This window comes from Megalops cyprinoides, chromosome 22 (genome assembly GCF_013368585.1).
Source record: "Megalops cyprinoides isolate fMegCyp1 chromosome 22, fMegCyp1.pri, whole genome shotgun sequence".
Classification (NCBI taxonomy): Eukaryota; Metazoa; Chordata; class Actinopteri; order Elopiformes; family Megalopidae; genus Megalops; species Megalops cyprinoides.
Genome location: NC_050604.1, coordinates 12,014,961 through 12,029,887, shown reverse-complemented (window position 1 = coordinate 12,029,887; position 14,927 = coordinate 12,014,961). Strand labels below are relative to the sequence as shown.

Genomic DNA, 14,927 nt, shown 5'->3' with positions numbered 1-14,927 from the left:
CCCCCAGGCGCCCTTTAGCATGTTGTGGCTCTGGTGTCCCTCTCTGTTCTGACTGGAATGTGTGTCCCCTCAGTGGCCGTGGAGCCGGGAGACCAGCTGCTTCGGCGGGGACAGAAGAGGACGTCCTCGGAGAGAGGGGCGGAGGACGACCAGGTGGACGCCCCTTCCAAAGACAGTGAGTGGAGCCTGTTGCTCTCGGGGGGAAGAGCTCCTCTCCCCCTTATCTCCATGAACATCACATTCCACTGGTGCATTTCATCAGCAGGATCGCTTATCCAGCGTGACTTGCTTGTCATCCATTAATGCTGCTGTGTCTGTCTTAAGCAATTCGGGTAGTTTCTCATTCAAAGATGTGACGGCTTTGCCCCTGTAGGATCTGGGCCTGCAACCCGTCACAGTACACCATGCTGCCACCCCTTGCATAACCAACCCAAACTGGTTTTCAGGGCCTCTAAATCAGAGATGGCAGTTGTGGGTCATTTCGACGGTACCTGGCTCCTCACGCTAGTCTCTGTTCTTCTGTGTGTGCGTGTGTGTGTGCGTGTGTGTGTGCGTGTGTGTGTGCGTGTGTGCGTGCGTGTGTGTGTGCGTGTGTGTGTGTGTGCGTGTGTGTGTGCGTGTGTGTGCGTGTGTGTGTGTGTGTGCGTGCGTGTGCGTGTGCTCCTGCTCAGGTGCGTGTGTGAAGCGGGCCTGTGAGGTGATGGCGGAGCTGGTGGAGGCCCTGCAGAGCATCCTGGCCGCGGGGCACCCCAGGAACAGTAGGATCCCGGCCTTCCTCACCCCGACTCTGCGCAACGTCATCATCAGCCTGGCCAGGCTGCCGCTGGTCAACAGCTACACCAGAGTGCCCCCGCTGGTGAGAGTGGGAACTGCGCTCATCCCTCCGCTGTGACAGGTTCATGTGTATAGAGTGTGGAGCTGACTGGGAGCTCTGGGAGTTTGGGTTACACAGCAATGAGAGTTATGAATTTTGCCTCTGTGTTAATACAAAGACACTGCTTGACAGTACCTGAACCTGACTTTGAACAGCCAAATTGCTGATCATAACACATAAACCACTCTGGAAATTTTTCTTAAGCATCTTAGCTACATTAGACACTTGGCAGGGAAACACACAATTATATTGTGTGTTTCCCTGCCAATTTTATGGTTTTCAGCCTGTGTGTGATGATGCACAGTAAGGATGAAGTGTGGATATGTGTGATATCCCCTGTACGTGCCTGCAGGTCTGGAAGCTGGGCTGGTCCCCCAGGCCTGGTGGAGAGCTAGGCACAGCGCTGCCGGAGATCCCTGTGGAGTTCCTGCAGGAGAAGGACGTCTTCAGGGAGTTCCTGTATCGCATAAACACCCTGGGTAAGGGAGAACAGGAAGAGCGCTCAGAAATGTAAAAGTATATTATCATGTGAAGTCATCCCTATCATCCTATCATAGCTGATAAAATGAAACCATCACCGACAGCTCATACTGTGCCTTGCTGAATGTTTAGTACCCTGGGGGCTGTCACAGCTACTTTGTTGTATTTGGAGCAGTATGACGTTAGTGCTGACTAGTGGAGCCTGGAATGATGTGTGTAGCATGAGGTGGAGTGTCTGTGGGTTCTTGTTACTTACTGCTTATCTGAGGGGCAGCATGAAGCATCAGTGTGTAAATAGGATGCTGTGCTCTTTGTTGGGAGTGAAGGGTAAGGTAGGGGTAGGGTTGGGGAGTGGCTTCAGAGACATTTAAGAGTGTTTCTTATTCTGTGGGGTGTGGTGGAGTAAGTGTTGGGGAGCCGTAGCGGGTAATCAGTAAATGAATACGGTGCTGTATTCTGTGTGTGTGGGGTTGCAGGGTGGAGCAGCAGGACTCAGTTTGAGGAGACCTGGGCCGCTCTGCTGGGGGTGCTGGTGACACAGCCCATCGCCATGGACCAGGAGGAGGAGAACCAGCAGGAGGTGAGGTCACACCCTGAGAATGGCAGGCCCATGTCTAGCCACACCCAGACTTCCTGTCAGGAAATGACCGAACATTGCACAACCTTTACGTTACATTACATTATTGTCTGTTACCAGACGCTCCTCAGAGTGACTTACATGCATACAGCAGGTTACAGAGTTATCCATTTATACAGTTGGATACTTTCTGAGGCAACAGATTAAGCACCTTTCCCAAGGGTACGGCAGCAGTGGCTTAATGGGGAATCGAACTGGCAACCATTTTGGTTGCGAGCCCTGCTCCTTACCACTACACCACGCTGTTGACTTTACAATGTACAGACAGGCAGGGGACAGTAGTAAGATCACAGATCAGATTTTTCTCTTTTGATATGCGGACTGCTGCCACTGACTCTGCATTCCTTGAGGCCTTTCAGGTTAAATACTTTGCTCAAGGGCTCAACAGCAGTGCCTCACTCAGAACTCAAACCTATAACCTCCCAGTCCCAACTCCAGTTGCCTAACCAGAATACGACACTGCTACCCGGGGTGGTCACACTTCCCTGTATGCCGTATTCTGCATTTCGTCCGCACACTGCAAATGCGTACTGCTGTACAAATTGCCCTGGTTAAATGTGTCTACAAAGAAATGAACAATAATTGCTACCTGTACAGTTCCATTACTGTGGTGATATTAGATGCGCATGGAGCTGTGCGTTTTGTAATGGGAGGGCCTGTGTGCTGGGAGCTGCAGGAGGACCTGGAGCGGACGCAGATCAACGTGCTTGCGGTGCAGGCCATCACGTCTCTGGTGCTGAGCGCCATGACCGTCCCCGTGGCCGGGAACCCCGCGGTCAGCTGCCCGGAGCAGCAGCCCCGCAACAAGACCCTGAAAGCCCTGGACACCCGGTGAGCTGGCACTGCTAATGCGTGAAATAACCTGCCACACTGCTACACTGCTACACGCTCAGATCCTTTGGGCTGTAAGCCTTTATCCTGTTATTCTGATTAGATAAGCTGTGGAATTACATCGCCTGGCAATTCCGCAGTACGTGGCATTGTAAAATCTACCTGTTCTCTTATTCAGTAAATACCCAAAGTGTTACCTCCTGATTGGCCCAAGCCTGCACTGTCTGAGCCAATGAGAGTGGAATGTGCTTACTGTCTGTGTGTGACTCCCAGGTTCGGGAGGAAGCTGAGCGTGATCCGGGGTATCGTGGAGCAGGAGATCCAGGCTATGGTGTCCAAGAGGGACAACATCGCCACGCACTTTCCCTACCAGGCCTGGGACCCCGTGCCGTCCCTGTCCTCCGCCCCTGCTGCAGGTGACTCTCCAAAATATTTGGGCACCTCTTCTACTCACAAGAAACTGCGTCGCACGTTTCTGTAGCTTTGGGTTTCTGTGTACTGTTTCCAGCTTCTGTGACGTTAGCACTGACGTGGTGAAGGTAATTGTTGCTGATATTGTAGCAGTCCTCACAGTAGAGGAAATATATGTTAGCACAGATGTTCCGGTGCTAGCGGGTGAGAGTATAATGTGGTGCACTGATGTGGAGTCCGGTTGTGTCTTCCAGGTACCCTAATCAGCCATGAGAAGCTGCTCCTTCAGATCAACACAGAGAGAGAGCTGGGCAATATGGACTACAAATTGGGCCAGGTACGAGCGTGGCACAGGGACTGCACTCTCTCTCTGGGGTCACATGTTTGAAAGAACAGCCCTCTTTAATCCTCACTTACCTATATGCTGAGATATGAATGTCCTCTTCTACGTGATTTCTCCCTTAGTCTTGCCAATGCGTTTTCGAAATAAATCATATCACATTCTGGGTGTACGTAACCTTTGCTAAAATAATATCAGAAGTGGCTTATTTCCTGATCTGTCAAGCGGCTCAGGTCCGAAAAGAGGCTTTGTTCGGAGCTGAATCCAATTTTCGGACGGTTAAGTCTGATTTACGGAGGGGTAAACCGCTTTTGTTCAGTCACTGTTCCGTGAGCTGACAGTTTGAGGCTCAGGAGGGATTTACAAAGGCAGTGGCTGTGAAGTGGTCATTGTTTCACTCATCCTCTCAGCTGCAGCAGGTCCAAACTCATATTGAGATTATGATTCACGGCTTTGTCACAGGGGAGCATTTTTTTACTGTCTTTAAGCTGAAGTTACATTGGGCATTGACAAATGTTAATGTCCCCTTGTGGAGTTCTGAGTGTTACTTTCGATTGGCCCCGTTTTTGCCCTGCTACCGCAGAGCTACACAATGTGTAATCCCCTCCTGTTGTGGTTTGTTCCCGCGTTATTAAACGTGGTGTGCAGCCAGCCCCACTTGGTTATGTTTGGGAATGTTTCATATTTTCATTTCTGCTAGAAGACAAGGCCTACCTCTGTGCTGAAAATGCTGATGCAGTGCTTTGGCACGCATCTAGGGGACAGTCTAATGTTAGCATTAGCATTAGTGTGACTTTAAGCTGATCAGATGGTTTTAGCAGGTATGCTACTGTTACCAGGGTGGTCTGAGTTGGACAGGAGATGAATTATGGCCCACGCGGCCCAATGGCATAACTCCAGGCTAGAGACACACGTCCACACATGTGGGGATGTAACTTTCTGTATGTACTGTGGCTCATGTAATACTATTAGATGTAGCCTTGCTTTATGATTAGCTCTGAATAAGAGCATTTTCTTCGTGGTACAGTGTAAAAGTGCCTGTTTCAGACCCAGATCCCCAGTTAAGGGCACCAAAGATCCTCATTCCCTGCCCCTAAATGATGGGGTGATCTTCTCTAGCAGAGGAGCAGACTCTGGTGTTTTTGTGAACTACTGCTGGAGAAAGTTTGAAACTGCTGCAGATGTTCCTGTAAGAGTGTGAATGTGACCTGGGGCTACAGAACCGGACTGTGACATCTCATGGTCCGCCTGGCTGTGACAGATGACCTTTGTCTCCCTGCGACAGGTGTCCATCCACTCGGTGTGGCTGGCCAACAACATCACGCCCCTGAGGGAGGAGGAGTGGGGCGAGGATGAGGAGGATGAGACGGACGCCCCCGCCCCCACGTCGCCCCCCACGTCCCCGGTGAACTCCAGGTGAGGCCGCCGTGCGCGCTCGCGGTTGGTGGCGGTTACGGCGGGAGGGTTGACGCACCCCTGGGACTGAGCCGATGATATGACCTCCCCTCAGGAAGCACCGCGCCGGCGTGGACATCCATTCCTGCTCCCAGTTCCTGCTGGAGCTCTACACCCAGTGGATCCTGCCCGGCAGCCCCAACAGCAGGAAGAGCCCGGTCATCCTGATCAGCGAGGTGGTGCGCTCGGTGAGTCAGTGTGTTTCTCTAATAATGTTCCCCCCTTCTACAAACAGGAACCAGAGTCGATGTGCCTCTAATAATGTTACCCCCTTCAACAAACAGGAACCAGAGTCAGTGTATCTCTAATAATGTTCCCCCCTTCTACAAACAGGAACCAGAGTCGATGTGCCTCTAATAATGTTCCCCCCTTCAACAAACAGGAACCAGAGTCAGTATATCTCTAATAATGTTCCCCCCTTCAACAAACAGGAACCAGAGCTAGTGCCTCTCTCATGATGCTTCCCCCCCTTCTACAAACAGGAACCATAGTCAGTGTGTGTCTCATAATGTTCCCCCCATCCACAAAGAGGAACCAGAGTCAGTGTGTCTCTTATTGTGGTCCCTTGCTCACACTTAGATGAACCAATGTCATTGTTTGTCTCTCATGGGTTCCACTTTGTGGACTGTGGGAATGAAATGTGACAGAGCCACTGACCCTTGTCCCTCTGTGTGCGGAGGGAAACGGAGTGAGAGACAAACTCACTGTATTTCACTGTATTCCATTTTGTTTAACTGTATTCCTTTTGGTTTAAGTAGGGAACATATGGTCTGTCTCTCCTGTTGCGTTGCTCTTTATTGAGGGACCAGTGTCAATGTCACTCATTACTCTCACCTACTCGCAAAGAGGGCCGGGTGTGGGGGTGCTTCTCACCGATCCCCCCGTGTCTTGCAGCTGCTGGCTGTGTCCGACCTGTTCACCGAGAGGAACCAGTTTGAGATGATGTTCAACACGCTGACCGAGCTCCAGAAGGTCCACCCCCCCGAGGACGAGATCCTCAACCAGTACCTGGTGCCAGCCATCTGCAAGGCTGCGGCCGTCCTTGGCATGGTGAGAGGACTTTGCCCAGTGTCCGATTCCCTACTCTGAAATATGTATGAATGGCCTGTTACAGTCCACAGTAAAATGTTAGACTGCCAAAGAGATAAACCAGAGCAGCCTTTGTAGTAGAATCGTGAGGGCCAGCAGTTAAGAACCTCAAAAAAGGTGTGAAATTAATTGCTTTGCAGAGAAAACAAGAGAAGCTGGTATATTATTCAAGTACAAAAATTCATTTCCTGTAACGTTTCAGGGTGAGCCAGCAGTATTTTCTTTGAACAGTACAGGGTGTGGAGTCTGCACACCTTGGTGTCTTGCTAAAATTATACGATGACAGGACTACTTCAACAGCCCTAAAGCTTCCACTCTAGTCCTGTGAGTGCCGTGCCCCAGCTCAGGGGAGGCTGTGTTAAGAGTGATTGATTGGTTTATTGGTGGATTGGGTGGATGGTCATTGGACACCCGTATCCGGGGCGAGTGGCATTGCTTCCATTGGGTGGATGGTCATTGGACACCCGTGTCCGGGGTGATTGGCATTGCTTCCATTGGGTGGATGGTCATTGGACACCCGTGTCCGGGGTGATTGGCATTGCTCGCACTGGCACAGCTGTGTGTTGGCTGAGCGGCGTTCCTCCCTCAGGATAAGCGGCTGGCGGAGCCGGTGTGCCGGCTGCTGGAGGCTACACTGCGCAGCACGCACCTCCCCAGCCGCATGGGCGCGCTGCACGGCGTGCTGTACGTGCTGGAGTGCGACCTGCTGGACGACACCGCCAGGCAGCTCGTCCCCGCCGTCTGCGACTACCTGCTGTCCAACCTGCGCGCCGTCGCACAGTGAGTCGCTCCGCGGACTCCGCACCATCGGGCTCACACACAGGCCCACACACACACACACACACACACACACACTCTCAACCTGTGCTCCATCAGTCACTCAGTCATATTGTGTAATGTGGTACTGACCAATAACACACACGCACGTGCATTCACATACACACACACATATTCACACATACATGCGCACACACACACACATACACGCACATTCATACGCTCAACCTGTGCTCCATCAGTCACTCAGTCATATTGTGTAATGTGGTACTGACCAATAACACACACGCACATGCATTCACATACACACACACATATTCAAACATACATGCACACACTTTACATACATTCAAACACTAACCCTATGCTCCATCAGTCACTCAGTCACATTGTTAAATATAGTACCGACCAATCCTGTGCGCGCACTCACACACACTCACACACACACACACTCACACACACACACACTCACACACACACACGCGCGCACGCACATACTCTGCCCAACATGTGCTCCGTCAGTCAGCAGTAGCGTGTTAAACAATATCCCAGCATCCACTCAGACACATTCTGCCTCTCCAGTCTGTTTGCCCTTGCTCAGTGTCAGGCTGTCACAGTCACTCAGCATCCGGTGCCCACTTTCCGCACGCAGTCGCTCATGGTCGTGCCGGCCGTAGCGATTCTGTCTGACTGCCGGTGTACGAGCGAGAGAAGGGGGGGAAAAAGCCCCGCTCCTGTTGATGTCATCAGCCTGCCTGTGCTGGAGGAGCCTGCCCTCCGCACATGCTAATGCCAAGAGAGAGGAGTGGGAGCAGCATCAAGTGTCAGTCACCGTTTCCCCTGCTGGCAGCGTCGCCCCAAAATAAACATTTGACTGTGATTAAAATGGGCAGGTACTGCCTATTGTTTCAGGATTAGCCACAAAGGTCAGCCGCTTAATGAGATCCCCACACCTTTTTAACTGCCGTCAGCTTGACAGTGTCTTTCCGCCTGGCCCACTGGGGGCTGGAATCTTAACGTGCGTGTGTGTGTGCGTGCACGTATGTGTGTGTGTGTGTGTGTGTGTGTGTGTGTGTGTGTGTGTGTGTGTGTGTGTGTGTGTGTGTGTGTGTGTCTCTGTTCTTCCTCTGTGGCAGCTGTGTCAGCCTACACAACCAGCAGCATGTCCTGGTGATGTGCGCGGCCGCCTTCTACATGATGGAGAACTACCCGCTGGACGTGGGATCAGAGTTCACCGCCGGCATCATCCAGGTGAGCTCCGGTCTACGCCTGTCTCTCTCAAACAGGGGACAGGGGGACCTCTCTAGGTGACAGAAATGCATGCACCTCAATCCGTCCGGCTCAGCACAAAGCAACGTGGAGCTCCGGGGATATGTGGGAAGCTGTGAGTAGGACACTGCAGCATGACACTTGCGTCACGCTGCCTGCGTCATGCTGACCCTCAGGCTGTGTCGCACCGCGGCCACGGCAGACTGAGTCAGCCCAGATCAGCTCAGGCGGACGGAGGTGTTTAACTCACCCTGACAGCTTCTGCAACATAAACACGCTCAGGCGTCCCTTTACCGAGAGCTGTAGGTAGCTAGTTCCGACTGTCTACAGTGCTTACAGTTCTGAATCTTAAGTAGACCTCTTTAAATCCAGATGGATATTTAGCACACTAGGCAGGAGCGTGTCTCCCTCCTGGGCTACAGAATGTGGGCGCTCAGCAGAATGTCCTGCTGCATTTGGTGGTGGGTTGGCAGTGTGAGCCTCCTATGTGTTTGTGAATGATGGCCCTCAGCACCATGTCTGTACAGATTGTGCCATGACTGTACCCTGTCTGTCTTTGTTTCTCTCTCCCTTTGTCTCTGTGTGTTTCTCTCTCTCTTTCTCTCTTTCTCCTTTTCTTTCTCTCTCTTCCTGTCTCTCTCTTCCTCTCTTATCTCTCCTTCTGTCTCTCTCTCTCCCTTTCTCTTTGTGTTTCTCCCTCTGTCTCTCTCCCCCTCTCATCTGTCCTTCTCTATCTCTCTTTCTCCCTTTCTGTCTTTCTGTCTCCTCCTCTGTCTCTCTCCCGCTCTTCTTCTCTGTCTCTCTCTCTCCCTTTCTCTCTTCTCCACTGTCTCTCCTGTTTCTCTCTCCTTCTCTCTGTTTCTGTCTCTGTCTCTTTCTCTCTCTCTCTCCCCCCTCCCCCTTTCCCTTCTGCAGATGTGCGGCGTGATGGTGTCAGCCAGCGAGGAGGCCACGCCCTCGGCGGTGTACCACTGCGTCCTGCGGGGCCTGGAGCGCCTCCTGCTGTCCGAGCAGCTGTCACGGCTGGACGCGGAGGCGCTGGTCAAGCTGAGTGTGGACCGGGTCAACATGCCCAGCCCCCACCGCGCCATGGCTGCTCTGGGCCTAATGCTCACCTGCATGTACACAGGTAGCCCAGGACATGAAGCAGGCAGGGTGACATTTTGGTTCATTCCTCTTTGGTTTCCTACTTTTCTCCTTTTCAAGTTCCCTTCATATCCATGCTTGGCCACAGTGCTGCCCAGTTCCACTGAATGTGGGATTCAACCAGCAACTTGTGTGTGAGATACTTTGAGATATACTGTTAGCTGTATGCATTGTTCCATGGCTTTTTCATATTGAATACCTTGTTCCTGAATCAATTCATTCATTTAAAAAAAGTCTCATTGTTGTACTACATATGGTTACTAGTGATGTCATCTGTGCCTACTTATTACATGATCAGTATTCACACAGCACCCTGTGTGTTTCATAGTCATACCTAATTTCAGGTTAAGTCAGTGCTATCCTGTGTTTTTTCATGTGTATGTAATACGGCTGCTTCAAGACCTGCTAAGCCTTCTGTCCCATTCAGTACATGCTTCTGAGCATTTACTGGCAGGGGTGTGACTCTGTCCCACGTCATTGTGTCCCCTCCAGGGAAGGAGAAATGCAGCCCAGGGCACACGGCCGACACTGACCCCACCGCACCGGACAGCGAGTCGGTCATCGTCGCCATGGAGCGCGTCTCGGTGCTCTTTGACAGGTAGGCGTAGCGCTCGTCTCTCCTGAAACAGGCCCTGGCAGTGCTGCGCTGGTATCAGTTTACCTCTCACAGCATACAGAGTGCTTTGGGCCCCTCAGGCTACATGAACCACTTCAGACAGCAGTTTATTTCAATCTCTGCTGTCAGTTTGGCGTATAAGTCTTGTTTTTCACCCAAAGGGTTACCTTGGCTTTGTTGGTCTGATTTGGCTAATTAGCTGTATATATGCTGGTTTGTTTCCCAGAATGCACTGCAGTAGAACATTTGATCTGATCTGCACAGCTGAATATCTGGTTGGCACATGTGTATTTTTACCTGTAAACTATATACTGACTCAAAAAAAAGAGTCTATTGTATAAGTCATTATGTACAGTCTGTTTTCAATCAGTGATGTACTTGAATGTTTGACTGTATCAATGGTTCGTCCTGTCTGTCCTTTGTGTCTCAGGATTAGGAAAGGCTTCCCTTTCGAGGCCCGGGTGGTGGCACGGATCCTACCCCAGTTCCTGGATGACTTCTTCCCGCCCCAGGATGTCATGAACAAGGTCATCGGGGAGTTCCTGTCCAATCAGCAGCCCTACCCCCAGTTTATGGCCACCGTGGTCTACAAGGTCAGTGGGCGGTTAGCCAATGAGGAAGCGTTACTGAAATCGACATTCAGTGATCATTGGCTGTCGCTGTCAACCGGCACCAGGGTTGAATAGCCCTTGGCGTTGAGGTTATAAGTCTACTGTAGCTGTAAAGTGCTTGTGTGTGTTGGTGACGTGTGTCTCTTCTCTCGCCTCAGGTTTTCCAGACGCTGCATGCCACGGGCCAGTCCTCCATGGTGCGGGACTGGGTCCTGCTGTCCCTCTCCAACTTCACCCAGAGGACCCCGGTGGCCATGGCCATGTGGAGTTTGTCCTGCTTCTTCGTCAGCGCCTCCACAAGCCAGTGGATCTCCGCTCTGTATCCTCCACCTCACCCTGTTACAGTTCAGGTTAAAGAGCTGCCAGGGCTGCTCTAAGACCGTATGGTAGCTTACCTTAGAGGTATTCTTCAACATTTGCTGATGGTGATCTGATCAAAGAATTTGAAAATGAGTTGGATGTGCGAAGCACAAACCAAGACAGTGTCCTGTGAAGTGAGATGTGAGATATCCCTGTGTTTGTCTTACAGAAGCACCACTTGTGCTTTGATTGCATAGCTGTTAATGCTTGGTTTTAAAGGGTCTGCAGCGCTTTCAGCTGGTGCGTTTCCTTGACGCAGTCCCTTCCCAGCCTGCCCCACGTCATCAGCCGCATGGGCAAGTCGGACGTGGTTGACGTCAACCTCTTCTGCCTGGTGGCCATGGACTTCTACAGGCACCAGATCGACGAGGAGCTGGACCGCCGGGCCTTCCAGTCCGTCTTCGAGGTGGTGGCCACGCCGGGCAGCCCCTACCACCAGCTGCTCGCCTGTCTGCAGAGCATCCACCAGGTCACCTCGTTCTGAGCTGACCCCAGACCTGTGCACAGACTGACAAAACAGAGAGAGAGAGAAAGAAGCAGCCGTACTGACAGAGAGAGAAGGGCACGTCAGACAGCCAGAAAGCAATACAGTAAAGACAGATACAGACATGCTGACAGAGAAAGAAAAGAGTTTCTGACACACAGATATACAACAAGAAGGGGTGGGGGAGGGGATAGGTTTGGAGAGGCGCGGTGGGAGGTTCTGATGCCTCTGCATCTGGGCCAGCACTGCGAGTTACCTGGAAAAGCATCCACAGACCCCACTTCCTGTGAAACTCTTCCTCACCCCCATACCTGAGGGAAGGTATACCTTTTGACACCACAGTGACAACACATTGTCTCTCAGGCTTGTATGAGTTCTGCTTGTACCACTGTCTCACAGCTCTTTCCCTGCACGGACTGAACACTTCTCTATACTGTACATATGAGCCCCTCCTGCACTTGAAAGAATATGAAATGGATGAATATGAAATGAATCCACACGCGTGTCCCTGGCGGGAACGCTCAAGCCATGACACAAAGACAAAGTACATTCTATATTTGAAGAGTTGAGGAAAATAATTCTATTTTTCAGGTGCATTTTTGTTACAGAATATTGAAAAGATTATTAACCGGCAAAGGGCTGTCATTGGAAGGACTATAAGCCTGTTTGATATAGATGATGTGAAGTTTTTAGTCCATCATACCCTTTAACATTGAGAGTGAGAGAAAGAGGAGAGCAGAAATGAAAAGGTTTGTATGGAAGCAGCGAAATGCGTCTTAAAGGCGGAGATTGGGATGGCATCCACCGCAGATGACACAACAGATCACCATCTCCCTTTCACAGGTTTTCCGTTCCCTGTTTGACATAAAGTGTATTTATAAAGAAGCAAGTATAAGACGCATACCCAACCCCTCTTTGGTTCTCAGGATGTAAGGTGGTGATACAGACTGGAAAGTGTCTTTTCAGTGAAAATTTAGATACTGTGTAAAATATGTACAAATGTAAAGCCTGTGTGCCGCATGATCTTCTGTGTTTAAAAGAAGACAGAGGAGCCCTGAAAATGAGCAAGGCCACCGTTTTTGATTGTCTCTCTGTTCCTGCACACGATGAACGCCGGGAGCGTGCACCTTCTCTGTGTTGTGTGAAATGTATGCGTTTTTAAGCGTCTTTTTTTCCCCCCCCTCTCCCTCATTTGAATCAAAATCGTCCACGGCAAGCAGTAATTGAACTACTGAATTAGTACAGCGTAATTTGTACTATAAATCATAGGCTGTGTGTCTCTGTTACTTTCTTGCATTTTTTTAAACTGATGTTTTAATGTGTGAAGGGTGGTTGTGAACAGAGTAGGTGCTTAACTGTAAATACAGATCTTACGCAAAGACTGAATGTGTCGCACATGTTAAAGCTGAAGCATGCGATATTCCGCTTTTAAATGACAATTATTTTCCTACGTTGCGTCGGGCTGCCTTGTGAGTGGGTGCTGCTCGGGTGAGTGTGATTGCAAAGGGGACGCGGTTCTGGCAGCACAGCGACGTCATGAAGAGGGGTCAGCCGTCCGTTAGCGTCTCAGACCTTTGAACAGCGTTCACTCCTTTCAGACTTCTAACGGGCTCCCATGCTTTCTCCGTGACCATACTCAGCCTCTTAGCACTTAGACTTGAAGCGTACGCATATAGATTGTCTTAATACAGCTTTGTTCTTTGTCGTTGGGACTGTCCAGTTGCTCACTGTTGAAGGCAAAGCCATTAACAGGGCTTCACAGGCATAGTTAATTTTACAGCAAAGGGTAATGTTACAGGTTTGTTTTATTTGCAGTATGAATCAATGTGATGTATTTGTACTATGAGTAGGTAGCTGAGCACCCTGGGTTGGTAGCTGTTTTCAAGAATCATGTGGTTTAATATAAGAGAGAGGCTTTTTTAGACACTGTTTGATCCTCGTGATAAGTCATATTCATGTGATGGTGAGGATATAATGAAACCCTTATTAGTTTTTCTCCATTTACAATGTCCTGAAACAGAATTTTCCCTGAGTACAAACTACATTTTAATCCCCTCCACCTCCCCACACTTACTAGATTTGCTACTTCGGGATTATTTGTTCGATTTCAGCATTATCACTGCCCTCTCTCCTCTCGTTCACTCACTCTGTGTATTTTCAGTTGAAAGTTTGCAGATGTGGAGCGAAAGCATCGGTCCCATGTGACAATAAAGAGCATCAGGATGTTCCCACAATGTCTTTCTTCAGGGAAGTTTGATGGATTTAGCAAAGCTCAGGTTAAGATGGTACTGATCTGTTTTTTTTTTGGTATATACGTTATTTTTATTTGTCAGACTCTCCGTATGTAAGTTCTGTTGTATGTGATCAAAGCAGGCAGGAAGGTGAGCGGGATCATGCCGAGCAGCAGCAGCGGCACACCTCCTTCCACGCTCACGCCATTTTCCCTTTGTTGAGGCCATGAGAGGACTTGTCTGGAGCCTCTACAGGAATATGTCGCCATTTTGTTTTCTTACAGCAAGAAAAGATTGTATTTGATTTTACGTCATACTTAAATGCTGTACTGTGACTGGAAACAACAAAAAAAAAAAATCACGTCAGAACAATAAAATGTTTTGAACTGGACCCATCCTTTTCCCAACCTCTTTGACTTTACACACATTTCTGGGGTCATGTTCTTTGTGATCCAGTGTTGTTTTGTTCATTGACACTGCACACCTGCAGGGCACTGAGGTGTCATGGCACAGTGAGTTAACACAGGTTTAACTTGCATTTCTCCATCTCAATCTGATAAAACTGAATGTAAATGTTTATGCTTGTTGGGTGATCACTTTACGCACTTGCGAAACTGTTGGGCAAATCCTCTCAAAACTTAATGCAGTGTTTAGCCTGGGGAGATTATAACGGAATTTAAGGGCATGGGCTGCTGCCTTTAACGTGTGTAAGTAACCCTCTGTCAGTGAGCACACGTACAACAGGAGAGACATGTTTATGTGTTGTGCAGTGGGGAAGAAAGGCGGTGTTAATCCACTGCTATAAACTGGTGTTCTCCCAAAGACATTTTTATAGGCTTCCTAACAGGATATTCTCTTTGCCCTTGAAGAAAGCGCTGGTATTGTTAAAGTTGTTAAACTGTATTGTAAAAACGGCCCCCGATTTTTGAAGAAATGGATTAAAGAGGATCTGAAAAGCAAATAAATCCAGTAAAAGGTAGAAGAATTACAGGTGGGAAATTGATTCCACTGCTCTTCGATAGTGTGTTCTAAAGACAAAACTTTGCAGTATTTCTCTTTTTTTCATCATCCTATGGGAGAGGCGTTTCGAAATGCCACCCTCACGCTACTTCGGAAAAGCGTTTCAGGGCAATATTTTAAAGTGACAAATGGCAGTGATGAAAAGTGTGAATCATATTCACCCCTAAACAAATTTGTGTTGATGTCCGATTGTCACCTAATGCTGTTGTATGTAGAGGAGAGTATTGATTTTGTCGGAGGGTGTTTGAGGCTCAGAGGGACTTCACCCTGTGTCACCCCACGTTTGTGCTCCTTCT

General features: G+C 49.6%; 1 protein-coding gene across 1 annotated transcript in view; it reads left to right on the top strand.

Annotated features, from left to right (window-relative positions):
• htt (huntingtin) overlaps nucleotides 1-13,773 on the top strand; it is a 49,058-nt gene extending 35,285 nt beyond the window's left edge. The window contains exons 51-67 of the mRNA XM_036516554.1: nucleotides 74-175; nucleotides 672-856; nucleotides 1,227-1,353; nucleotides 1,831-1,934; nucleotides 2,668-2,822; nucleotides 3,096-3,238; nucleotides 3,488-3,570; nucleotides 4,859-4,989; nucleotides 5,084-5,216; nucleotides 5,923-6,078; nucleotides 6,707-6,897; nucleotides 8,031-8,145; nucleotides 9,079-9,292; nucleotides 9,802-9,907; nucleotides 10,356-10,518; nucleotides 10,695-10,855; nucleotides 11,167-13,773. Of these exons, the coding sequence (XP_036372447.1) occupies nucleotides 74-175; nucleotides 672-856; nucleotides 1,227-1,353; nucleotides 1,831-1,934; nucleotides 2,668-2,822; nucleotides 3,096-3,238; nucleotides 3,488-3,570; nucleotides 4,859-4,989; nucleotides 5,084-5,216; nucleotides 5,923-6,078; nucleotides 6,707-6,897; nucleotides 8,031-8,145; nucleotides 9,079-9,292; nucleotides 9,802-9,907; nucleotides 10,356-10,518; nucleotides 10,695-10,855; nucleotides 11,167-11,380 (2,483 nt within the window). The 3' untranslated portion in view covers nucleotides 11,381-13,773. The remainder of the gene's footprint in view (nucleotides 1-73; nucleotides 176-671; nucleotides 857-1,226; nucleotides 1,354-1,830; nucleotides 1,935-2,667; nucleotides 2,823-3,095; nucleotides 3,239-3,487; nucleotides 3,571-4,858; nucleotides 4,990-5,083; nucleotides 5,217-5,922; nucleotides 6,079-6,706; nucleotides 6,898-8,030; nucleotides 8,146-9,078; nucleotides 9,293-9,801; nucleotides 9,908-10,355; nucleotides 10,519-10,694; nucleotides 10,856-11,166) is intronic.
• The last annotated feature ends 1,154 nt before the right edge of the window (nucleotides 13,774-14,927 follow it).